The following is a 27,973-nucleotide window of genomic DNA, read 5'->3' on the forward strand; positions in this document are numbered from 1 at the left end:
CTCATCTGGATGCAAGCGACTAAAGCACAACACGATAGTCATAAGACACTAATGAACTTCGTAGCACATGATGTGACACCCTATGTTTACTGACTTGCAGGAATATAGTACACTGTTTTGGTGTTTTGTGTACTTCATCTCTCAGCATTTTAAATTTTAGCAGATGTTAGTTGCACCATTAGCATATTGTACCAGGTAGCCTGCATACATGTAGCTATTATATTACTTTATTTCTTAACCGATATAAGTAAAATGTTATTGTTTAGTTGATGTATAAAAATTAACACCATATCAAATTAAAAGAGGTTTAATTCAAATAAAATTGTATCATTATACATCTACATATAATCTATATATATTTATTGAATGATATTTAAAATTAGTTTTTTCCAGTTCCACTAACTAAAAATTAGTAACTTAGTAATTAGTTTTTTAATTAGATTTATTGAATTATTAATTATAAACTTAGCTTAGTAACTAACATATGCCACGACTTCTAGTGTCAGATTTGCAACTAGCAAAGAGACATCTACCCATTGTAACTAACTGATTTTGGCTAAACAAAAAGAAAATTCAAATGCGTTGGACGTTAACTCACTAAGGAATAAGTTGCCGGAAACGGCTGATTTGAGAATCAGTGATGTCCCGAGGCAAATGCACCAAAATATATTTTCAACTGTAAACTAGTAAAAATATCTGCTAAAATTTTGTTTTTTCGTTCAATTAACATAGTATCACGCATTACCGATCATATAAAACATTCTTAAAATTATGTGTTTGCTTTCACTTTAATAACTAACATTTGAAACACTAATAATGAATATTTTATAGAAGATAAGCAATAAATATTTACTAACAGCAGTTGTAATCTGAGCCTAAGAGATATATTAATTTGGTGTCGTATTATTTATATAAAAGAGTAATAATATAACTGGCATTATTACTATTATTTCATATTTTTATATAAATAATTACTATTTAGGTAGTAAATATAATTGGTTATTTAAAATCAAATAAACAATTAATATAATGTAATACATTATATATTAAAAAGTTGAAATCTTGTTAGATATTATATTTAAGAAATACTCTTCAATTTCAAGTAAAAATAAACACATCAAGGTTTAGAAATGTTTATACTCATATTGTTAAAAACGAAATATTATTTTGTGTTTTCTTAATGTTTGCTTTATCATTATTTACTATTTATCGTTATATAGCAAGAAAATCACAGGTGACAAAAATATTTCAATAACACATTAATTAACATAATTATTAGTGGAATAAAAGCACATAGTTTACAGTATATTATACAAAAACTTTATTTCAAATTAAAATTTACTACCAGTTTTAATATTTGTTCACATCTCAAATCACTAATGGAAATGTAGTTATACATACGAAAGAATAAAAACTAATAGTCGTCCCGCTCATACAAACCCTCATCAGTATTACAGCATTTAGAAAGGTGTACAGCCAGTCTGTGTTATTGAAACAAATAGAGAGCAATTCACAATGATTTCTTCAACAATTTTCTGTATATTCTATTTTGCCAATGAAGTATATATAATTGTTTTTTATTGTGTAAAGCCGGAGACCTGGAAATTTTTTTAATTAGCGCTGCTGGTGTGATAATTATAGTTGAATAAGAGTGTCATATTCACCATGTAAATTATCTTGCAACACCAGTGTTTGAAAACCAATTATTATTGTAAAAAATTGCTAGAAGTGTTAAATTTTCAATTTTACTAAAAGTTTGTCCGGATGGAGGAGTGAGGTAATTATAATAATTTTTTTAAGCAAGCCTATTACTATCGAGACAAAGTTTATTGATCAGCGTGACGCTGTTTTGCAGGTGTTAATAACGGTAAAACTGGTGCTCGGAGATTAAAATGCTTGCGAATTATATTCAAACTACCGGAAAAGTTGTTTCATTTCAATTTGTGAACATTTTGGAATTTAAATTTTATCTTTATCCAGAGAGCAAGAATAAAACTGAAGGATACTTCCGGATGCATTACCTTCACGACCTCAACGACTAACAAAAAATTTATTCTAATTTCATTTTTAAATTAATATTCCTTATATTGTACAGGTTATGGTAGAATAAAATGTGGAGATTATGAAAATAAAGACTTCGTTGTAAAATTACATGTTGAAGTATATTTTCAGTCAAATCTTAATAGGTTTTGAAATTTGGTGATTCTCATAATAAAAAATCTTATCCATGTGTTGTTTCTGGAATATTTGAACAAGTTTGATAAACTTGGTCAATTTTACTGACTTTCAAAGTACATTATTTCAAAACAGTACAATATGACTAGCAGTGTTAGACAGCTGTTCAGAGACAAATTACTCAGTAATGTTTACTGGAAGAACTTTAATTTGTGAACTATACACTTACTATTGTATTACTAGTAAAGTTTGTTTTATGTCTAATATTAGGCTTTTTAAACAATGTTTTATTAATAAAACCCTCGAATACAAGACTACTGTCAGCCCTTCTGTAAGCCTGCATGAGGTCGTAAACCGAACACACAGGCTACACTCACTCATATTCTCTGTGAATTACTTAACAGCTTTTAAAGGGTCACTGACATCAAATTTTAAAAGATTTTAACAGAAAGTATATCTACCGCCAAGGTGTTTCAAGATTAAAATTGACAAAACTTGATCACAGTTAAAACGCTCAAAAGAAAAAGACCATTTTGTCAATTTTAATCTAGAAACATCTTGGCAGTCGGATCATGTGAGGCAACAAACAAAATTTGACATGGTAAAAAATATCTATACTTTCTGGTGAAATCTTTTGAAATTTGACGGGAGTGACCCTATAAACTTCCTTTGTTATTCTGTTTCTGGTCACCATTTTGTACTCAAGATATAAAGCTTCAGTTGGATTTTTATAGGGTATCATAATTGCAGTTACAAAGTTTGTCTTGGTAAATTATTCAACCTCACAGGAAAGTGAAGGATTTGGTTATTGCTTGTGTTGGGAATATTTACAATATTTTACAAATACTAGATCAAACATGTGAAATTGAATACTCTAAATTCAGGAAGCGCACTAAGAACATGTTCAACCCACAGTTTGGGAGCCTGTTTCGAACATATCACAACGCTACATACTTCTCTAGAAGACTCCATCGTTTTGCTGCCATCTACACGTCATCTCTCACCAACCTCCTCCACTACTCGGTCAACCATACATTTTACCCACGCAGAGGCGCACTTGCCCATGAGAATCTCTTTGGGGATGCCATGCAATAGACATTGGATATTTTATTAACTTTTGGTTGCAGTTCTGTTGGCAGGAAAACCCTAGAAATTGAGTTAATTATATTTTACGGTTTAATAGATATCGCCAGAATATTTCCGAAGGAGTTTTGTATTGGATGATATCGAAGACTTTTGTTAGTCTATTAGCTTGTCTGATAGTTTTAAAGATTTAACTTTGTGATGTTTGAGGCCTGCAAAGGCACACATTTAAACTTGCCATAGTAAACATATCTCAGCATAATTCGCTTATCTGATGAGCCTGTATATGAGATTCTCCGGTTAAAATCTCCCTAGTTGTGATGGATTATTTTTGCAGCCATTTTGTTTATTTTTTGTGCTTTGTTTTCATAATATTAACAGCTTAAATATAGTTCAATATTAAAATATATTATATCGTAATGTACTGTCCGAGGTCGGTGATGTATTATTGTGATATCATAGCATAACATGCATAAATCTTTTTATTGTGTGGTAATTTTAGTTAGAAAATATCTTTTTACAGGACACTGTATTGTTTTAAGCAGCCCATAATAAGGACTCATAGGTGCTGTTAGTTAACCTATATATTATTTCTTACCGCTATTCTGGTATAAAATTTATTTACACACTTTCTTTTTGTGTTGTGGAATATTTGCTTTTGTCTTTGTTCTCTGTGCATGTGTAATTAACATTGTTGAATTCTGCTTGTTTACTCATTGGTTGTGACGTCATATCATTTATAAATATATCTCATTGGCTGGTAGAATGTGTGATTGATTTAGTTTCTTCCTTCTTGCACACATTTTTATTCTATTATACTAGTACGCTTGCCCGTTCCACGCACTGTGAGAGATCGTCAGGAGTAATCATTACATGGAGAATTATCCAGTGTAATGTTAGGGCTTGCGAGTAGTATAATGGTAGTGGGCTTGTTGTGAATCCAATCCGAGCTCGATTCCCGCACGAGGTAATCTTTTTCCCTACCTTCTTAGCTTGACTTGAAACAGACAGATAGAACTATTGTATTGTATTAGAGATTAGCCTTAAACTATGATACACTTTTTTCAATAGGCTACTTTAAGGGCATTGGTTACTTTTGCTTTTAACTTAGTCGGTAACAAATATACATTAGAATCTGATAGTTTCAGCACTGTCAGAATTATTGGGCTAATTTTTGGAAAAGGCTGCTGCTATCACACCAGTGCACATAGAAATTCCTGTACATTCAAAAGACAATCTTTACTTTCATCTAAGTTATGCAATCAGTTTGCGATGCTCGATCAGACGGAATTCCATATTGTCATTTTCAAGTGCCACAACGTGTTTGGTTTAAAGAAATAACAGTCACTCATTACTGCAGCTGAGATTTGGAATAATCACAAGCGGACACACATTAAAACGAAATTTATGTTTGCAAACTGCCTAATATCGTTACTGTGACTGCTACCATTTTTTGCTGAACTAACATTGATGACTCATAGAAAAATTTCTGTGAGTGAATTAGATAGATCATCTAGTGATCTCTGTAGATCGGGACCACCATATGATCATAAAAATATCAAAAAGTACATTATTCTTTATAACAACCTTTTGGGCCCAGCTATGTTTCTCATAAATGCGTAAACTGCCGCTACCACGAACCAAGATTGGTTGATGGTCAGTGAAGTTTCCATTAGGTACACTTCTGTGTGGTTGTTCAGTGTTGCTTACTACAGCATAACTCTACAAGTTACATTACTACAGCAAAACTCTACAAGTTACATTACTACAGCATAAGTCTACATTTTACATTACTGCAGCATAACTACAAGTTACATTACTACAGAATAACTCTACAAGTTACATTACCACAGCATAACTACAAGTTACATTACTACGGCATAACTCTACAAGTTACGTTACTATGGTATAATTCTACAAGTTACATTACTACAGCATAACTACAAGTTACATTACTACAGCATAACTCTTACAAGTTACGTTACTACAGCATAACTCTACACGTCACATTACTGCAGCATAATTCTACAAGTTACATTACTAAAGCATATCTCTACAAGTTACATTTTTATATCAAGATCAGACTAGCCACGAGTCTAGTAATTGCTTTTCTTGCAAGTAATTTAAAGAGAGCTAAATATTTGCATTGAGCCTATGAGTTTATGAGCTTATAGGTTGGTTGTACCACTGTTTCTGATATATGGTACCTGGTGCAATCTTAGTAAGATATCAAGCTAGATAAATAATTAGTAAAGTATTGATAGCGTTCAATTGCTGCCAAATTAAGCAACTCTTTGTTGGAGACTCTGTAACCCCTGACTGTCATCTTAATCATTTCTTACCTACATGACAGTTGCCTTTCCCACACTTCTTACCCACATGACATTCGCTCTTAGATGAGAGACGTCTCATTCTTTACTATAATAAGAGCCATGTATGTCTGCCTGTCCAAAGCCACAGTTAGAGGATGGGGAAAAAATATTGCACTGTGTGGGATTCGAGCTCTCAACATTCAGATGCGCACATGATAGGGGATGACAGAACATATTCAAATGTCGAAGGCCATTAAATGTAATTCAAGCGCCTGAAAGATTTATAGATTTTATGTAAAAGTTAGTTTATTGTAGTTATGTGGTAGCATTAGTGTAAGCAGTGTTATCCCTGCTTTGCTACAAAAATAGGGTAGATTTACTGTTTCGCTCCAGCAACAACTTCAGACCTTGAAACTGTCAACATCAAACGTTTATTAGTTTGGTTGTTGTAACAAATTGTAATAAGGTCAACTGAAAATGTGTCATGACAATGAAAAATTGGTATTTGGTTGTCATGCGTATCTAAGATATCTGCACTGTATAATCGGTCACCTGATGGTAGTTTCAAAAAGCTGTGAAAATGTCATTTCGTTAAGCCGTCTTCGAGATCTGCTCCACCTTTCGATGTCAAAATATATCTGGGATTAGGCGGTTTCACTTCTGACTATGAATTTTCAAATGGTTTTATCTTTTGAATCAAGGCTTGGCTTGTATCAGACCATATATTTCATGCGAATTCAAAAAGGTGTCTTATCATTGGCTGTTAGCATGCAATGATAATGTTGGATTGACTATTGAGAAAGGAAATGGGGGCATGTATAGTAAGTCAGTCATGGGTGGAGTAGAGTGTGCTTTAATCTTCCGCTTCAGCCAATCATTAATGAATGAGCCTAAATACTACTTCCCTGCCAGCTTGGTTAGAAGCAGCAACAGAACCTTTGAACTCAACAAAATACAAAAATTCATATTTGCCCTGCATTTGGCTCGTGAAAATTGGATGAATGTTAGAGACCTGTTTTTATGACAGTACCCTGGCAGTTCAGTGTGCTGTGAGAGATTTTCAGACAAGCCAATAAAGTGTAGAGAATAACTATTTTCACAATTAGCAGGCAATGACTAATGTGGCCAAATGGTGCATATGTTACAGTGATGGGTGATAAGCTCAGTGCTGTGAGTTGGAATCCTGCCCGATGCAATATTTTTTCCTTATCTTTTTTTTTATGACTTCGGACAGACGGCCGGGCGGACACGACACTTATTATAGTAAAGATCTTTAGTGTGTTGATTCATGGAAGTATTTAGCTAATAATTACAATAAACTAAAGTAAAACATCGTTATGTGATATAAAAAACTATTTACTCTCTTCATTAATCGTTACTATAATAAGAGCCGTGTCCATCCATCTGTACTTCCATATGTTCAAAGTCCAAGTTAAAAGCGCAGATAATTAATTGCTTTCAACGGGGCTCAAGCTCATGACATTTAGCTAAATAAACCGACACTAGCACCTGCATCAATATACCGTCTTCCAATGTGTTAGAATATTTGTGTACATACTTATTCTCTGTACTTTATCAGCACACATGACAATCTCTCACAGCACACTAGACTACCAGGGTACTAGTATATATAATAGAGATACCTCTATATGTTATACAGCTACTTATTCTCTGTACTTTATCAGCACACATGACAATCTCTCACAGCACACTAGACTGCCAGGGTACTAGTATATATAATAGAGATACCTTTATATGCTATACAGCTACTTATTCTCTGTACTTTATCAGCACACATGACAATCTCTCACAGCACACTAGACTACCAGGGTACTAGTATATATAACAGAGATACCTTTATATGTTATACAGCTACTTATTCTCTGTACTTTATCAGCACACCTGGCGATCTCTCACAGCAGTTCTAGACTGCCAGAGCACTCGTGTTTATAAGAATGAAAGAGAAGTCAGGCTCTAATTTAATATTTCACATCGAGCAATACATTATTATTATTAGAATTATTTTTATTATGTTGTAATTAAGACACACTAAATGAGCTACATTGTAAAAATCTATATACATTTTGTAAGAGGTACAGGAGCATGTAGACAGACAAAAGTCTCATGATGCGAGAGTCACAACAAAGAAAACAGCTGATGACAATCATTAAAATTCAACTATTCGATATTTACAAATACCTTTAATATTGTTTCAAAAATGTGTACAGACGAGCAAAGAACACATTTTTCTCACAAATAGTGAGAAAATGCATTTTATGGATTTGGTTTATTGAACAGAAAACTAAATGAAATTGGTCTCCTAAACACGCATATATGGGTGTGTTCTAGTCCGTTTTCGGATAAATTGATACCGTCATGCTACGGTAGAAGAAGAGTATATTAAGTTGTTGTGGTAACTTTAGATGTCTTTGATAAGGTTACCTCTACTGATTTAACATGGACAAAGATAAATGCTTTAAAACAATTTGGGTGAGTCATGACTTGCTCAAATAAATTAAAAAGAATGATGCACTTTTCAATCAAAGCTGTAACTTTCCAATCAGCGCTAAACTGAAATAAAAAAAGCTAGATTAGTCTATTATAACAAACTAATGAGTAAATTATGGGCTATGCTAGCAATCTTTGAAAAGTTGTCAGCACAGTTGTGGGAGTAAAAGCATACAATAAAATGGAAAAGATTGAAGGGAGTAATTCTGTACTAATTAGCAGTAGCACAGAAATAACCAGCCATTTTAATGAGTTCTTTATTGAGATTGGAGCAAAGTTATTCAGTACCATTTCAGGTGTTCTTCTAATTACCTTAGAATACCACTATCCAGTTTTTAGCTTTGAAACTGAAGAACAGCAGGTACTTCAGCAAGAAGTGAAGAGTGTCTAGATAAGTAAATCAGAAGGTCTAGATATAGGCCCACCAAATTTACCCAAAGACAGCGCTGACCACTTGACTCCTCTGCTAATTTACATAATAAACTTCAAACCAAACTGGCTATGTTTCTCTTCAATTAAAAGTAGCCTAAGTTTTACTCATTTATAAAACTAAGAGCAGCAGGTATGCAGTAAATAATTGTAAGCTAATAGCTAATTTGCTTATATTTTCAGGAAGTTTTGAACTCACCAGGCCTAAATCATTCAGAGTCTGCAAATAAAGTTTCACCAAATTCGCACTGGCTTCAATTTGAAAAAGGACAAATGACGCTCTTATTCCTCCTATGAATAATATTTAAATGGCTTCGCAATCTAGTAAAGTAATTTTAATTATTTCTTAGACTCCTTTAACTTCTGGTAAAATCTGACCGAGCAATGTGTCATAATGTTTTCCCAACCTTCTGTTCAGCTCACTAAAAGTTATCTTACAGGAGAAATAAAATAAGTGTGAAATTTAATACTCTAAATTCAGGGAGTGCACGAAGAATATGTTTCACTCATAGTTTGGGAGTCTGTTTCGAACATATCACAACACTACATACTTCTCTCGAAGACTCCATCGTTTTGCTGCCATCTACACGTCATCTCTCATCAACCTCCTGCACTACTTGGTCGACCACACATTTTATCCACACAGGGGGCACTTGCCCACGAGAATTCCTTTGGGGATGTCATGCAATAAACATCGGATATTTCCTTAACTTTTGGCTGCAGAAACTGTGTGAATTATATTTGTATTTTATGGTTTGGTGAATATTTCAACAGGCTGTGATAAATAGCTGTCGGTCAACTTCCTTGGACATTGTATGTGGAGTTACCCGAGTATCAGCATATAGGCCCGCTCTGTCTCTGGTTTATGTACATGACCTAATAAATTATGCAAAAATATTCAAACCCATCTTGTTTGTTTATGACACAAACCTCGTTTTTGAAAATAGAAAGCTAAACTCTGAAACTGACAGTGTAAATGCAGGGCTTTGCCTCATTGGACATGGTGCCTTGCCAACAAGTTAGCCGTAAATGCTGATAAAACATATTTTATCATTGCTAAAATTCCTTACATGTAGTTTAGTCTCAACAGCAAAGTTACTTCACACGAGTCTGCCTTGCCTGGAATTCAATACATAAAATTAAGCAACTAAGGCAAAGCTCAGGCCTGATTCATCAGACCTCATTCTTTTTTCTGCACAACTCATTAGTTCCTTTATACAATAGACTTATAAGCAGTAATCTGGTATGCCGCTTACCACCTTTGGATAATGCATTAGCTGAAAAAATATTAAAGGTATTCACTATCCAGAAATGAACTACATGTTATGTTCATGCTATGAATGTTATGTTCCATAAGGTAGCCTTATCTAAGTCACCCAACTTATACCCATAAACTACGTTTCCTAACTCACTCTGATCACATGAATAGACCTGACAAGCCATACCATGCTACTCACAACTATCAATTAGGCCACCCAACTTCCTGTCCGCATGTGGTCAGACATATGTCACATACTAGCTGTCTGATGCGTGGAACTGTCTTCTGGTGAACCATAGAGGTGAGTATTGTGAAAGAGTTTGGAGTGTCTCTGAAAACGTACATGCTGGACTCACTGACATATTGTCCACGCTGCCTAGAGTTACCAGCTGTTTACACAGGCTCTCCCCTCGATTACGTATAATATTGTGCGACCATGTGGTTTAATTATTAGTTTCTGGAAACATGCCTACCACCATTTTCAGTATTTGTAGCACTGTGTTGAGCATCAACCTTAAACTGCTCTGTGTGTAGCCAGTTCTTCAACATTGTAAAGCGATAGTCCAATCAGGTTCAAGTATTAATAACCTGCTCATTTTGGTAGTCATGCTTTTTTACATGTAAGTACAAAAACTACAAAAAACTGCAAATAAATAAAATAGTTTTAAAGGCACCTCACACACACCTATACTGCTGTGTACTGATCAGGTTACATGTGTTATAAAACATAAAAGTATCATGGAGCCAATATTCAGGACAAGCAACATGTAATTTGGTAGTACGTAAACCTGTCTTACCATATCATATAACATCAAATTATCTGATTATCTGCAGAGATGATATAAACTAGTACGCTGGCAGTTCTTTGCGTGGTGAAAGGTTGTCAAGTGTAATAATTACCAAATATGTACAATTAGTCATCATTTTGGCAAATGATCCAGTGGTGCAGTTGGTAGTTGGCTTGGTTACAATACTTGGGCATGTGAGTTCAATATCTGTGTAATGCATTATTTTAGTTTCCTAATGCTCTGAACACAGCTTCATACAGCAAACAGGCAAATACGGCTCAAATACGGTTATAGCAAAGATGAATATTTCTAATTGCTAATGATCAGAAAAAGCCAGCCTAAACTATTTATGGAACAAGCATCAATGATATTGCCTGAATATTTGATAAATTATGGTGTTAATTTTTATTCTACCAAATTCTAATTTGCTAACACTGATCTATCAAATATTACAATTTAAAGGTCTATCGCTATACTTCATGGTCAGCTAGCGCTGACTGCTCTATCAATAGCATTCAGAGTGTTTTAATAATTTACACAACAAACTTGCATTGTCTATATTAAACAACTCCTACATATTGAGAATGTTGAGCAATCAGGAGCTTGTCAGTGAAACACATATAGTATCAATTAGACATATAACATCAGATGTAGAATGCATGATGTGTTAGCATGGTTGATGCAAGTAGGAAAATTGTATGGTCTTTTTCCTATTGACTGGGGGCGGCGGCTTCTTGTATTACCCAAAATGCAATGTCATTCCACACATTCCAGTGAAAGGCACTGGCCAGGTAATCGAGAGCTTAAATCTCTAAAAAATATTCTGCAAATGAGGCATTGCTTCATTTGTCAGTAAATTTTCACAAATATCTTTTATCAGATATATAGTCAATGTAGTTCAAAGAAGGGGCGCATTCTACAGTCCGTCTTTGACCAGGTACGTATATAAACCCTCTGCATTGTTACAGCATTTTGAATAGTTTAACTTGCTGGCCTACACTAAAGCTAAGGTGTAAATGTAGATTAGCTTTACCTGAACCGTGTTAGAACTAGTTGTGTGTCATAAGATATATTTACAGTTTAGTAGTCTCAGCTAACTATGCTTTAAATGGCGATGTAACCTTCTGAGCAGCCAAGGTTCATTTGCTGATTTTGGTTCAACTCTGGAGCAGCTCCAGGACTTCTCTTGCTCATTTAAGCTAGATTTAAAGATAAAGATGTTTTCTTCTATTGCATCTTTTTTCTATCAGTCATTTTAATGAATTTATTGCCTTACAGCCAAGCTTCAAAAAGCTAACATTGGAAACAAATGGAGAGCAAACTTTGAAGGTCAACTCCATTGTCAGAGTGAGGTGATTTGAAAAATAATTTTAAGCGGCTAAAAAAATAGACTAGAAAATTTGCGATGTGTTGGCACTATATTGGTAAAAAGTAAGACACTGGCTGATTGACTTGACTGCAAATCTACCAAAGTTCAGTTAGTTCTACAGCAGACCACCTTTTTATATTTTGGACATCTTTGCTTTAATATTTTATATTAAAACAACTAACTCCCAGCTGTTTTGGCTACTTCTTGGCACCTTTTATTGAGAGTGATTAGATAGACTGTATGGTAAAACAGAAGAGTGGCTAAACTTCCAGCGACAGCTAGAGGTTAACTTTTAATTATCACCTTTTAACAAGTGCTACAAAGAACCTTGTTGACTGCTCAGCCAATCCAAATAAGAGCTACATCTTGGTTGGCTTGTTTACTCACTAACTTGCGGATAACATTGAGGCTATTATAATCTTCTATTCTACATATATAAATGTGAACGTATGTCTGTCCTTCCAGCTATAGCTATTATTGGAATAGCGTAGCTGGCCAACAACGCTGTAACACAACGTCATGCCTACAGCATTATTAACTAGCTTACTGGATTTTCAATTGGCAATGTGCCAGGCTAATAGCAAGCAGCTCTCACTACTTCTCATTGTTTATAAGACAAAACACTTTTATCATGATATGTAGCTTGAAAGTTAGAATGACAAATGTTGTTATATGTTCAATACAAATCAAATTTCTGTCCAAAAAGGTTTTTCTATTACCCGGGCAACGCCGGGTAGCACAGCTAGTAAGTGTATAAAAGTGACTAATGGCGCTACTAGCAGGACCAAATTGTGCAATATGATGTTTATTTAGTTTCATGATGTGATAGCTGAAAACCTATTCTTATATGTTGTAGAAAGAATGGCGCTGTATTCTCTCTTACTGCTGAGTTGTCTTGTATCTTTGGTTGGGGCTCAGGGCTGGGGCAACTCAACATATGTATTTGCTCAGGCAGAGGATGGTCTTTTCATGGGCAGACAATTTTTGATTGAAAATACTCCAATCAATGGATTCTTTGGTAAGCATCTTACTGGTTTTTCAAAAGTGCCTATTGTAGATAACTTTTTATACGTTTTATGTCTGACAAAATTGGCTAACATATATCAGGCAGATAAATATCTTTAATTCAGCAATTCCTGAATTAATTTTTAAATTTTACTTTAATTTTCTCTTCCACATCAAAAGATGATAACTACTCTGAGTGTGTAAACATAATTTATATTGTTCTAAAATTAAATGATCTCCGATCTCTAGAATTAGGAAACCAAAGAGAGTATTTGAGTTGTATAAGCGTAATAAGTATATACTAACACTATAATGTACTATTACACTATATGTAATAGTACATTATACTGTTACACTATAATGTACTATTACACTATATGTAATAGTACATTATAGGGTTACAACTCTTATTAAAATGTGCAATCAACTATAATTTTATACAAAATTTAACAGCGTAGATACCTTAATGCTAAAGGAAGGAATATAATGTCAAAGATTTAACCTTTTACTTTTTCTTATGTATACTTAAAGGTGTTCCCTATGCGAAACCACCAGTAGGAGAGCTCCGGTGGCAAAGAACAGTTCCAACTGGCAAATTTGATGAGAGAAAAGAGACCTTCACAGCAAGCCCTGTCTGTCCCCAAATAGCTGCTACTGGAATGGGTGATTGACTTTTCCCACAACCATTAACATAAGCAGATGGCAGAACTCCATCTTTCAATTCCCTTACAACAATTACTCTTCTCAAAAAATTATGATTTTAAGTAAAATCGATTAATCGATTATTGTAGATGTCATTGGCAATGAAGACTGCCTCTATTTAGATGTTATCATAGGAGGAGTCAGTGAGGAAACACTTAAACCTGTTGTTATATTTGTTAACAACTTTGAGTACTACAGGCAAGGGATCAGGTTGGTTGATACTCTAATATCATTAATTTATTACATAAAATGTTTATTTTCTAAACAGTTACTAGGCAGCAACACCTTAGATAGAATCTTTACTTGCATAATATGAGCAGAGATTGATCGCGTAAGAGGCACTGTTCACGCTTTGATTTTTTAAGACTTACAGTATTAAGCTCGTTGCAGCTCTTTTGTTAGTGATTTCTGATGCTAGTTTTTTGAATTCTAAAACACTTTACTTTTAATTTAATCTTAGAGCATATATCAGCAAACAGAAAATAAACGGTTTGTTTAGGCCACTTATGTACACTGACAGCATTTAAGGTCAAAGGCTTATGCTGCCAATAACGTTTTGTGAGACTTGCACTGTGGCAGCCATTAAGGTTGCTGCTGCGCCCTTATTACCTTAATGAAATGCTACAATAGCTTTATGTCAATGATGTTACCTGGGTGATGAGGCTGGGTGGTCTTATCCTCATTGCATTTTTTAGGCTTGTAGTAAGCTATGCACCTAAGAAATGATTTATGTGATCACATTTTTGTTAGCGTAACTAATATTTCTGCTTTTCAATTCGTTGGCTTGTTCTCCAAACCGAGGTTTTGGCGATCTACAAATATTTTCTGTAAAATTCAAGAAAGATTATGATCACTAATATTGTTACTGCTTATTGTTATTACCGTGTCAGTCTAGCATGCTGTTAGAGATTGTTAGGTGTGCCGATAAAGCAGTGAGAATAACAATATGCACAATTAATCTGAAATACTGGAAGGCAGTCAATTTGTGCAGTTGGCACGGTGTCAAGCTAATAAGTCACTTGTAGGGAGTGGTAATCCTATGTTTTTTCCCAACCTAAACCATGGATTCTGACAGACGGTCGTACTTGACTCTTATTATAGTAAATATTATAGCAAAGATTGTTATTGCTGTATTTTGATAGAGACCGTGCTTCATTGTTTTACCACTTCATAACGGAGATGTTCACGTTGGTTGGAAGGGTGTGTGACTACCCTCCTGTACCGTAATATTAGGTTCTAGAATGCAGTTAGTATGATAGGTATACAAATATTGTAGAAATGATATTGCTTTCAAATTTTTTTGAAATGTAAGAGAAAGAGTACTACAATATTAAATTTTGCTATAAATTCTTTTGTAGTCACACCGGAGTCATGATGGCTAAAAGAGAAGATGTGGTAGTTGTATCTGTCAATTCACGCCTCGGAGCTCTAGGTTGGCTGTATGATGGCCCAGGTACTGGTAACATGGGCCTCTGGGATAACATTGCTGCCCTTAAGTGGGTCAACCGCAACATTGAGTCATTTGAAGGTGATCCTAATAAGGTGAGCTTTATTTCCCTTTCTGCAGATTGAAACTTCCTTATAATGCATCGCGTTTGCATATATTGTGCTGAATACCAACAAACTACATTTAGTTTTTGCAACATAGCGGCGATGTTACTAAGTTGCAATTATTATTTGGTTTGATATATTTTATTGACAAAATTTATCAATAGTACCAAAATAAGAAACATAATATCAAAAACAATATTAGTTGTTCATATATCCAATGATAACCATGAAAGGGCCTCAAAACTTCTGCAAGACACTATCAAGGAATATTCTTTTACCTTCAAAACATTAAGTACGGTAGGCATTTGATTTGTAGCTATATGTACATCAACATATGTATAAGCAATTTGATGTGTACATCTAGGTATTTGCAATCTATTTACTTCATAACTACCTATACATCTATGTTTATGTAAGTCATTTGATTCATAGCCACACATACATCTATGTCTGTATAAGCCATATGATTTATAGCTATACATATATCTGTGTATGTATGTGTAGATGAATTAATTTGTAGCTAGACCTATATCTATGACATAGATGTAGGTAATATATTGTAGCTTATACATTGTATAAACCACTGTTTTGATCTGTAGTTTCAGCTACACCTATGGACTTGCAAGCCATTTTATACAAACACGCGCATCTATGTTTGTATAAGCTATTTAATGACAGGAATCTATGCCATATTTCCTCTAACAGAATGCATAGACTTACTCAGACATAGAGGGTGAGAGATGTGCTCTGTGACTATATTTTAAGGCATTAAATACTAAAAAATACCATCAAATATGCTGAATGAGCATTTCTATTAATTTTTCTATTTATCATAATATTTTTAATTAATAGGTTACAGTTATGGGAATAGGCAGCGGTGCGACGATAGCGGAAATGTTGGCAGCAACACCTTTAGCTGAAGGCCTATTTCAGCATGTGATCACCATGTCAGCACTCAATCAGGAGGCCCAATCCCTTGAGCCTAACAATGATGTAGAGGTTTGTCTATTTAGATCTTCTACTTTCGAAACTCTTTACCGCTGTTTATCTTTTATTTACAAATGTTTAAGGTTCAATTTATTTTGTTATAGGTTTGACAACTCCAGAGAGCATGAGCCTTAATTATTTGATTTAGACCTTGGGTATCTAAGTTAAAGAAATTTCTTTTTGATGCTTGTTTATTACTAACTCATTAGTGTAAAATATTAATAGATATGTGGCAACAATGAGGTAAACTTGACCTCTCAAAGCATTTTATTTGTGCTTTTAGGACATTTGAGTCAACAAATCTGTTTTTGGTATCACATGAAAAATCTACATAAGTAAATGATACAAAGTTTTATTGATGTATAGTCTTTGTGAGTTGATTGAAACCAAAATGCCTTTGCTTTCTAAAATCTTTTGAAGTTTTTATTTTTTATGTTTTATAGTTATACATATTAAATATCTGGTACTTACTTTATATAACTTTTATTTTCAATCAATTGATTTTTTCTCAGTAAGCATCATAAACTACAAAAAGTCGTTGTATTTTAAACAGCCTATTTCTCATTCTTAGTGAAAAACAGTTAGGTAATCTTCTCTTTTCTAACTGCCTCCACATATAGAATTTATATAAGCTCTCTTAGTTGCCTATATAACATTCTTTGCCAAATTTCCTTCGTAGACTTGCGGAGCCAAGTTGGTGACACCAATCCTCGAAACTGTTATTTGCACCTTACAGTTCTGGCCAGCAACAGAAACACTAATCTCTTGTAATACTAAATAACACTCAGATGTGTTCAGACACAGCAATCCGATGACCTACTAATACCTTTCCTTGCTTTACCAGATAGTTACCTGTCTAGCATTTCTTATGCAGATGCTTCGGAAACTGGCTGGATGTAGCTCGAGTCGCACCGTAACGTGTAACATAGACAAATTAGGAGCTGAAGAGATCGTACAGTCAATAAATTACAGCTGCCCAAACTTTGATGATAAAGATTTGTTTCCTGGAGGATTTGACAAAACTAAGTTGTACAAGTAAGTACATACATGTAAGTTGTACAAGCAAGTACATAAGTATGTAAGCAAGTAAGTACATACGTTGTACAAGTAAGTACATAAGTATGTAAACAAGTAAGTACATATGTTGTACAAGTAAGTACATAAGTACGTAAGCAAGTAAGTACATATGTTGTACAAGTAAGTACATAAGTATGTAAGCAAATATGTACATACACTGTACAAGTAAGTACATATGTTGTACAAGTAAGTACATAAGTGTGTAAGCAAATATGTATATACATTGTACAAGTAAGTACATAAGTATGTAAACAAGTAAGTACATATGTTGTACAAGTAAGTACATAAGTACGTAAGCAAGTAAGTACATATGTTGTACAAGTAAGTACATAAGTATGTAAGCAAATATGTACATACACTGTACAAGTAAGTACATATGTTGTACAAGTAAGTACATAAGTGTGTAAGCAAATATGTATATACATTGTACAAGTAAGTACATAAGTATGTAAACAAGTAAGTACATATGTTGTACAAGTAAGTACATAAGTACGTAAGCAAGTAAGTACATATGTTGTACAAGTAAGTACATAAGTATGTAAGCAAATATGTACATACACTGTACAAGTAAGTACATATGTTGTACAAGTAAGTACATAAATATGTAAGCAAGTAAGTACATAAGTACGTAAGCAAGTAAGTACATATGTTGTACAAGTAAGTACATAAGTATGTAAGCAAATATGTACATACACTGTACAAGTAAGTACATATGTTGTACAAGTAAGTACATAAGTGTGTAAGCAAATATGTATATACATTGTACAAGTAAGTACATAAGTATGTAAACAAGTAAGTACATATGTTGTACAAGTAAGTACATAAGTACGTAAGCAAGTAAGTACATATGTTGTACAAGTAAGTACATAAGTATGTAAGCAAATATGTACATACACTGTACAAGTAAGTACATATGTTGTACAAGTAAGTACATAAGTGTGTAAGCAAATATGTATATACATTGTACAAGTAAGTACATAAGTATGTAAACAAGTAAGTACATATGTTGTACAAGTAAGTACATAAGTACGTAAGCAAGTAAGTACATATGTTGTACAAGTAAGTACATAAGTATGTAAGCAAATATGTACATACACTGTACAAGTAAGTACATATGTTGTACAAGTAAGTACATAAATATGTAAGCAAGTAAGTACATAAGTATGTAAGCAAGTAAGTACGTAAGCAAATAAGTAAGAACCTCTAAAGTTTGGCTTAAATAAGATTTTGTGTAACTCATTACCGTACTTCAAAGAAAAACATTTTTTATAAATGTTAGATTAGAGTTGCTTTGTATACATTTTTAGGTTTCCCTTGTTGTCAGGAGTAGCTTCAGCTGATCGTCTCTTTTGGAGTTATGATTTCATTGAAGAAAAGACTGAGGACACTGCTGGTATCTTAACCCAACCAGTGATGGATGACATAGTGCAATCATTGTAAGTACCAAGGCTCAACCATAGAATACACTTTTTATTAGTAAAGTCTGTGCATTTGGTTTTCTTTTGAATATGAACTTGAACAAAAATTTTTAATAGATTTTATTAGAAAGTACAGCTATTTTTCTTTCATTTGTGATTGTTTTTGATGTTTGAGGTGATCTGACAACCATGTCTGAAGATTAAAGCCAACAAAACTTTATCGTGGTTGAAACGCTCAGAAGAAAAATACTTGTGAAATGATATCGCCAGTTGCTATCATTGCTATAGTTGCTATCATTGCTATAGTTGCTATCAGTTACTGCGTTCATGTTGTAGCCATTACGTGTCTCTATTCTGTTGGTTTTTGCAACTATAGACGTCATAATTGCACTTTAACTTAAATCTGAGAGTTTTAACTTTGATTATATTTTGTCGATTTTCATTTTGAAGCATCCTGGCAGTCAGATCGCCTCAAACATCAACAATTAATTACAAATGATAAAAAATGCCGATACTTTCTGATAAAAATTACTAAGATTTTGTATAAGTTTAGCTTTAATAGTTTAACAAATAATGTGACGGTAGAGTAAGAACAGAATTGGTATTCGATAAATTCAAACATAGCATAAGTATTCTATTTATTTTTTCCTGATTTTTGGTTCGCTATCATTTATAATACACAAATTACAAATACATGTACCATCTAATTTTGTACCATCTGCGTTTTGTTTGGTACAGTAGATGCTCTCCCACTCCCATATATGTTAACTTATTTTACTAACGTTATACTTACTAGCATTATATTTTACTAACATTGTCGGATTATAAATACTGAATGATATAACACCTTCATATATCACTTGTGTGTTTCAATTCTCAAATCCCAGATATCCATGACATGATGATTTTATGTTGAACCTTCCAAAATATGTAATCAACGATTTTATTGCTAATTATTTTAATCTTTTGTCAAAAGAGATAATATGTATACCTGAACTTAGTAGTTTCACGTCTTCCTTGTATAAAGTTTTGTTTTTGTGTTTATCGCACCATCTGGCAATACTTTTTTATTTATTTATGTATTTTTGACTACACTATCTGTACAATATTTTTAGCAAAGTTTGAACATAATATAATATAGTATATTATACTATATTATTATTGAACATATATAATATAGTTTGAACAGCTGCTCACTAGCTGTATTAAAAGTGCTTAAGTTCAAAAGCAACAATCTTTTTATGACAGGAATATGACAAAATTCATTTGTTTGCAGGTGCAAAGCTGGATTTAATGAGCCATCTACCCAATGCATGTGCTTCAACGCAATACGAAGCACATTTCAACTAGACCAGTATGCCCCGTACCCAAACAGTGAAGTTGTGAGCCTCCTTAGTAAGTAGAAACTGCAATCTAATGAATTTGAATGTTTTTGCAGTAAATTAATTTATTTTTAAGGTTTAAAGAAAAAATCTTTTTTGTATAAAGAACGTTAAAATGCATTGTAACATCAGTTATGGAACTGCTTGATTTATGTAAAAAGTGTAGAATTGACTAACTTTTCTCCCTTCAATTAAAGGAATGATGCTTGAATCTAACGTATCTCCAGCTTTCTTATAAAATATTCGCTACTTTTGACTTCTATTAATAGTCGTTAGTCAATATAAAGATAAGCGATACTTTCTAAACATGCTGCATTAGCTACAAAGTGGCAGAGTAAATATTAGGTTTACCATTAGCTCATGGTTCATTTGTTTCATTAATCTAAACAGAAACACAAAGTGAGCTCTTCAGATGCAGCGAAGCATCAGCTCATCTGTCTTCAAAGTTGACAGTCTCTATCAGTAAGTGATAGTGTATAAATGTATTAGATATAATATAAATATTAGTATAGTATATATAAGATACAAGTATTGATGAAACTTGTAAAAGTGTGTACCTTATAAAATATACTTAGCCTCTTTGCATATGACTAAGAAGTTCAATGAATACATGTCACACTTGAGGTAGAATCAATCAGAGATATTTCACAACAGTTTAAAAATATACAATATAGCAACGTTATCCAACAGAAAATAATGTAGCAATTTTTCATTTAACTAAACTACCAAATTACTTCCAAATTTATTTTAAAAACACATAATCAAAGTTAGCTGTCTCATCAAAGTATATATGTTAGCTCTCTCATAAAAATATATATGTTAGCTCTCTCATCAAGGTATATATGTTAGCTCTCTCATCAAGGTATATATGGTAGCTCTTTCATCAAAGTATATATGTTAGCTCTCTCATCAAAGTATATATGTTAACTCTCTCATCAAAGTATATATGTTAGCCCTCTCAGCAAAACATAAATGTGAGCTCTCTCATCAAAATATATATGTGAGCTCTCTCATCAAAGTATATATGTTAGCTCTCTCATCAAAGTATATATGTTAACTCTCTCATCAAAGTATATATGTTAGCTCTCTCATCAAAGTATATATGTTAGCCCTCTCATCAAAGTATATATGTGAGCTCTCTCATCAAGGTATATATGTTAGCCCTCTCTTCAAGGTATATATGTTAGCCCTCTCATCAAAATATATATGTTAGCTCTCTCATATGTTGTGATACTTGCAAATGTTTTTCTCAGGTTTGTGTTTATGTGGTAGGCTGACTAATGTTTTGTTTTATTTGCAAGTTGCGATCATACATTATTTACTATTCTCCAAAAGCAAATTTATAAAAACTGTCTGATATAGCAAAAGCCCTAAACTCTCTCTAAATAAAAACTCGACTGTTCGTAGGTAACACAGTCGTAACAATTGATTTAGACCTACATTACAAATAAGATCATTCAAGAAAGCTTTGATAGGAAAAGTGTTAAGGGTGCTTGACAGCTAAAACAGCAAAACTGTGACGAATATGGATGCAAACCAAAAAGTGAAATGATGCTTTTAAACACTAAATTCAGTTGCACTTCTCATAAAATTATAAGGTCTGTATTTAAAATATACTTTTGTCAGTCTTTGAAGTATAGCTTTAAACTAAGACAAGACAGAGTGTTCAAATAACAAGCAAGATAAACCAAAAGGGATAACCAGAAGAGATTAAACTTTTTAACGAATTTAAAACCTGTACATTGAACATTTGCACAGCCACCTATTGCTATCTTTGAGGCATGCCGATGGTTTATTTTAGCATGTCAGCTTTGAAAATTTGAGAAAGTAGACATACTTTGAACTTCTACATTTCTCACAATGTTTAGGGTTTTAAAATAACAAAGTTAATTTTATTAGTTTTTATGGTTTTTGCAAGTTAGGAAGTCATTTGAAGCAAACACCTATTGATTATTCAAGACCTTAGAACTTACTCACGTGTGGTAAACCTGCCATTATTGTAATGTCTGCAAGGTGTCTTGGTAGCGTGTCAGTTATTTGAACATGACATCAATCAAGCTAGGAGAAGGAAATAACAAAATTTCTCTATCTCTGCAGGCTCATACTTCCACTCTAAAACTATAGCTAATATTCTTGAGCATGCGAAAGGCCGAAGTGCTGATGTCAATACCTATGCCTACATCGTAGACATAACCGACGATCTCGAGCGCTATGAGCTACCTTCTACAGCGACTGGTGCAGATCGCTCCATTATGGCCAAGCTCGTGTTTGGCTATTCTTTCCTTGCTTTTGGAGAAAAGTTTGAGTTCATGAATTCAGGTGAGCTTTGAAGATAGTTTATTTGTAGCTTTTGTGACCTAGATTATTTGCTGTTTAGTAACTCTCCTCAAGTCAATGATCAATGCCATTTCTTTGTAAATGCACCAGGTAGAGTGCTGAACTCTGTTTAGCTACTCGTGAACTTCCTGTTGATTTTATCAAATTCTCACCACAGAAAATCTTGTACATAAAAAAGAATTGTTTATTAAATAGCTTCTTTGAATTTGTTCAGGTCTTTTTGTCTTTTAAAAAGTGTGTTTAATTTAGTGCTATAATAAAGCTAGCCTGAGAATTCATACTGAAACAATTTTTAATAGAGTTGCAACTGAAGTAATATACAGTATGATATATGAAATCAAATGTATGCTCCTAAGCTATAGAGATATAGAGCCAGACTATAGCTGTACCTGTATTATTTTATTGATCTCTGGGGTAACTCCACCAGACTGTTATGACCAGACTGTTCATGCTAACACTAGACTGTGTGTGCTTTCTGTCTGCCTCCTGTTTACATTCAGAGCATGCAGGCTTGTATTAATTATTTTGCAATTATTGGCTATAATTATGATGAAATAATTAATTCAATTATGCAAATATAGTAACATTTTGCAGAATTTTATAATGGCGAGCTATTCTCTGGTATTGACTCATTGACCATGTTTGGTGGGAAGGTTGAACTGCGCCCGCAAACTCAGGATATCATGAGATACTGGGCTAATTTTATTAAATCTGGGTAAGTTTGAGTAACTTGAACATCTCTTTAATGCATGCTGCATTAATGCATACTGCATTAATGCATGCTGCATTAATGCAGCATGCATTAATGCAGTATGCATTAATGCATACTGCATTAGTATATTAAAATATATGTTTACAGATGGTGTATTAGTTCTTAATGCTTACTGCTTTAGTTTATCTGCAGCAAGGTTATAGAACGGCTTAATATAGTTTTTCCATTCATATCGTGCTGGCTAACTAAATTAACTAAAAGAATCATTATGTTATAGTTATTATGAAAATGTTTCCTAATACTATGTTGTATTTCTAGTAAGGTGAGCACAGAGAAATTACTGTATTATCTTGTCATATATCACATTAATGTCATGTATTTGCAATGTAGGTGTTTAAAATTACTGGGATTGCATAAATTGGTTGATGCTTATATCTGCTCATACTGGCATGTATATGCGCTCATACTGGCATGTGTGTATGTTCATAGTGGCATGTGTATCTGCTCATGCTGACAGATGTGTATGTGTTCATACTGACAGGTGTGTATGTGCTCATACTGACATGTGTATGGGCTCATATTGGCATGTGTATGTGCTCATACTGACATGTGTATGTTCTCATACTGACATGTGTATCTGCTCATACTGACATGTGTATGTGTTCATACTGACATGTGTATGTGCTCATACTGACATGTGTATGGGCTCATACTGACATGTGTATGTGCTCATACTGACATGTGTATGTGCTCATACTGACATGTGTATGGGCTCATACTGACATGTGTATGGGCTCATACTGACATGTGTATGGGCTCATACTGACATGTGTATATGCTCATACTGACATGTGTATGGGCTCATACTGACATGTGTATATGCCCGTACTGAAATGTGTTTGTTGAGTGCCCTTAATTTTGTTAGCTTAAATTACATTTGAGAAACATTAGTTACAAACTCTGTAAAAGTGTATTATTAAATAAAAACTCAATTTAATGTGTAGATCCTTTTTTTTCCTTTGTCTCAATTTGGATGAACAAGCTGCTAAAATATGCGGTGCAATTAAATATAAATGTCTTTGGTACCTTTAAGGCAGGTGAATAGTGAAATGTAGACACTTAAATATGTTTTGGCTTGAAGTTGAGGTACGTTGTCTTATTGGAAGTTTTGTACAGGCAGAGAGTGCTTGGTGAAAGAGCCTGTAAACTTGAGAAAGAGATGTGGACAATATGTAAATTCAAATATTTATGCATAGAAAAGTGTTAGATTATTCAATGTATATACTTGGAACTAATCACAGGTCATCATCATTCTCCATCACACAGACCAGGTTTAAATATGTATTTTCAGAAGCTCAATGCAATCTATCATGCAGTACAAAATCGTTTTATAATCCAGTTCTAAAACCAAACATTTAATATTGATTGCATCACTCTGTAGACGCCGGTAATCCGTAAGTTTTTAAAACTATTGAAAAATCAACTTTAATTCATATATATAAATCTAAGTGTTTGTTGATCTGTCATTTGAATGTCCAGCTGTATCAATAAAGCTACAGGAATAAAAAAACTGCTTTGCACTGAAATTGACAGACAGACAGGCATGCTAACCACTGCATCACATGGCCACCCAGCCATTCTCGGAATAATTGTTTAATCTAGTACGCTTGAAGATCATGATTGTGTGGGAGATCGTGATAATAATGATAATGATTGTTATAAGCAGAATTAAAACTTGCAATACTGAGTTTTAGGTACTAAAAATCTACCACCAGCACGATTTGACCGCCATGTGGTGTCACAGAATAATCGTGCAGCTAATATTCAATGTGATTGTTTACTGCTTATCTGACTCAACTGTCCATGGTTTTACTTGGTTGTTAGTAAATAATTATAACATTTTCTAGAGCTGGTGCTGCAATACCATCTCGGCTATAGAAACCTTGATATTAGCCATTTTTTATTATTTCTTTTATAAAAATTTCAAGTTTACAGGAAAAAATTGCCAAAGATTCTCACATTTGCAGGTTTTTCTTTTTTGTAAGCTGGCTATAATATCTTTTTAATACTTGAGAAAAAGTTATTTGCATGTATACATAATACGCTATTTTTATTGTAAACACTTTTTCAGGAATCCTTCAGAAGGAAGACGTGTTGACAGAACCTGGCCATCCTATGACATGTACAACCGAGTCTTCATCTCCTTTGATGACACCCAAGTTGTAGGTCTAAAGAGATATTTCTATGAACATCGTAACTACGAGTACTTTAATGAGTTCTTCTATGAGTCTCTAGACTGCATTCGTGACATCCTAGAAGAAGATACCGATACATCTGAAGAGACGACTTCAGTGATACCAATATCAACCACTTCAGAGCCTGTTGATACCAGCTTATTGCGATCTACCTTGTCAGCTTCAACAGTGAGTCCTACACAAAGCTCAACTGCTGTAGAAAGCATGGGGACAGTGTTATCCGAGTCAGACTCAGATTCTCTCACCACAGGGTCAAGTTTAACATCATCTGAATTGGAAACTGATTCAAAAGTGATGCTGAATGTTACGGCCAGTGCCATTGAGTCAAACTCAACAAAGCTACCAATCACAACAACCGACACACTCTAGATAGAGGTCCGCTCTTAATACTGTTCACCTTTGCCGTATTGTGTATTTTTCCTCTTCTGAAGAGAAGTTTTAACAATAAAATATGGTTTATCGTACTAAAATTAAAATGGATTAGATAGTTTTTAACTTCTAAAACTGTTTGATTATTTAATACAGTATATACCCTGACATCTCCATAATTATTCATTTAAAATGCGGTGGAATGCTTGACACTTTGCAATCAACATTTCATGATGATGTGACATTGTGGCTAAAGATTCAATTGTTATTAATAACCTGTTACCTGATACACACTGAATGCTATGGCAACTGCATTGAAATAGCTACATTAATACCTTGACAGGACATTAATGACAATGTATAAATATAACAATCACTGTTTGTCTGAGCAGATTGGAAAAAATCAAAAATCAAATATGAATAATAAACAAAAATATAAAAGTAATAACAACAAGTGTGAATCAAATATTCTAATGTGCTTCATATGTGAAACTTGGTCTCAATTGTGCAAAAAACTCAGCAAATTGAATGTTAGCTATTGATCTCACATAAGCAAGCTTAGTCATTTTTTTCCTTGCCAGGGGTTAGGAATGTAAAGGGGAATTGGATAGACTTAAAGTACAGAAGTTTTTTAGCATTGCTGGTTACATTTTTAACTAACTTTTAAATAACTGTCATAATTCATTACAGATAATAATATGTCAAAATGTATAAATGATAGATATAAAGCTCAATAAAATTAACAAAAATATGTATAATAATTATATGTTATTATAATACTTTATATTATTATATTTTTTATATCCGATGGTATAATATGAAAGTACATATATGTGAAAACATATCTATGACTGTGACCTGTAAAATAATGCAAGCAACAGTTTTTGAATCACAGGCTAAGCGCTCTATTTTAATATTGTGTGTGCTCACTATAGTATAGTGTTTATTTCAAGGGATTTGTCACATTAATCAATATGCTCAGATACATTGACTGAAGTCTATATTTAGTCTTCACTTTCCACAATCTTATAATAGTCTAAGATTTCTGCAAATCATTTAAGGTGTTATCTAGATCAAATCATTTAAGGTGTTATCTAGATCAAATCATTTAAGGTGTTGTCTAGATCAAATCATTTAAGGTGTTATCTAGATCAAATCATTTAAGGTGTTATCTAGATCAAAAAATTGCTTAAAGATAAACTTGCGCAAAATTTAAGTAGATTATATCAGAAAATATTGGTATTTTTCTATTATTTGAGATGTTTTTATGTTTGAGGTGATCTGACTGCCAAGATTTTTCAAGATTAAAATTGACAAAGCTTAAGCTTGGTTAAAGGGCTCAGATCAAGCGGAAGTGCTATTATGAGGCTTATAGTTGCAAAGAGACCAACAAAGGAATGCATAACCTGGCAACTTCAACGCAATAGCCGATATCAACTATAGCAACGATTACAACTAGTCACATCATTTTGCTTGTAAGAGTTCTAACCGCGACCAAGTTTTGTCAGTTTTAATTTTAAAACATCTTAACAGTCAGATCACCTCAAACATAAAAAAATGATTGCAACTAATAAAAAATACCTATACTTTCTGATAAAATCTCCTTAAATTTTGTGTTAATTCATCTGTAATGCTTGAAACCTACATCATGCTCTGTAATTGCCTGTCAAAGGAAAACTTATACACACACAAGACTCTCTAATAGATTTGAAAAACTGCTGTTTAAAATCGGTTTTTTACATTCCACTGTTTAAAGACTAAGGAAACCATGGGAATATTCCCAGACAAGATCACAAAGTGGACACGCTTTGTAAACTTAAAAAAAGGAACTAAATGAAATGAAATATTTTGAGCTGCCTTGTTTGGCTAAGGAATGCTGGCAAGTGATAGAATTGTCTGGCTGCCTTGTTTGGCTAAGGAGTGCTGGCAAGTGATAGAATTGTCATTACATTTTAAAAGCAGAAAACAATGGAAACAGTACCTTTAGTTTTCTCACAGAATAACTGTTTGAAGTTGAATTTCTTCAAAATGTTTTGTTTCCATTCCTTTGTAACTACTCCATCTTATACAAATAGCCTGAATACTAGCAGAAATTCAGGCATGTTAGAAATTAAACTATCATTAGAAACAAAGAGGAAATTACATGCAAGTGTCAACACCATGACCAGTCTATCTGGCTGGTTGATTACCATAATACTAATCAGCACTCCTTGAAGTTATGGATGTCAGTCTCACTGAGCTTGACTGATGATGGTT

At 33.5% G+C, this 27,973-nt stretch overlaps 2 protein-coding genes across 3 annotated transcripts in view; both read left to right on the forward strand.

The window, feature by feature from the left end:
- LOC137405586 (5'-nucleotidase domain-containing protein 3-like) overlaps positions 1-4,026 on the forward strand; it is a 32,772-nt gene extending 28,746 nt beyond the window's left edge. For both annotated transcript variants that reach the window (XM_068091889.1, XM_068091890.1), the window contains one exon: positions 3,060-4,026. In XM_068091889.1, the coding sequence (XP_067947990.1) occupies positions 3,060-3,270 (211 nt within the window). In that variant the 3' untranslated portion in view covers positions 3,271-4,026. The remainder of the gene's footprint in view (positions 1-3,059) is intronic.
- A 7,199-nt stretch (positions 4,027-11,225) lies between these two features.
- On the forward strand, positions 11,226-25,717 carry LOC137407066 (carboxylesterase 4A-like). Its single transcript, XM_068093672.1, has 12 exons — positions 11,226-11,238; positions 12,779-12,940; positions 13,459-13,590; positions 13,719-13,839; positions 14,988-15,171; positions 16,033-16,179; positions 17,042-17,202; positions 18,552-18,680; positions 19,939-20,057; positions 22,142-22,363; positions 22,976-23,096; positions 25,225-25,717. The coding sequence occupies exons 1-12, from the start codon at positions 11,226-11,228 to the stop codon at positions 25,715-25,717; spliced, it is 2,004 nt and encodes a 667-aa protein (XP_067949773.1).
- The last annotated feature ends 2,256 nt before the right edge of the window (positions 25,718-27,973 follow it).

The sequence above is a fragment of the Watersipora subatra genome, chromosome 10, assembly GCF_963576615.1.
Source record: "Watersipora subatra chromosome 10, tzWatSuba1.1, whole genome shotgun sequence".
In the NCBI taxonomy this organism is placed as follows: Eukaryota; Metazoa; Bryozoa; class Gymnolaemata; order Cheilostomatida; family Watersiporidae; genus Watersipora; species Watersipora subatra.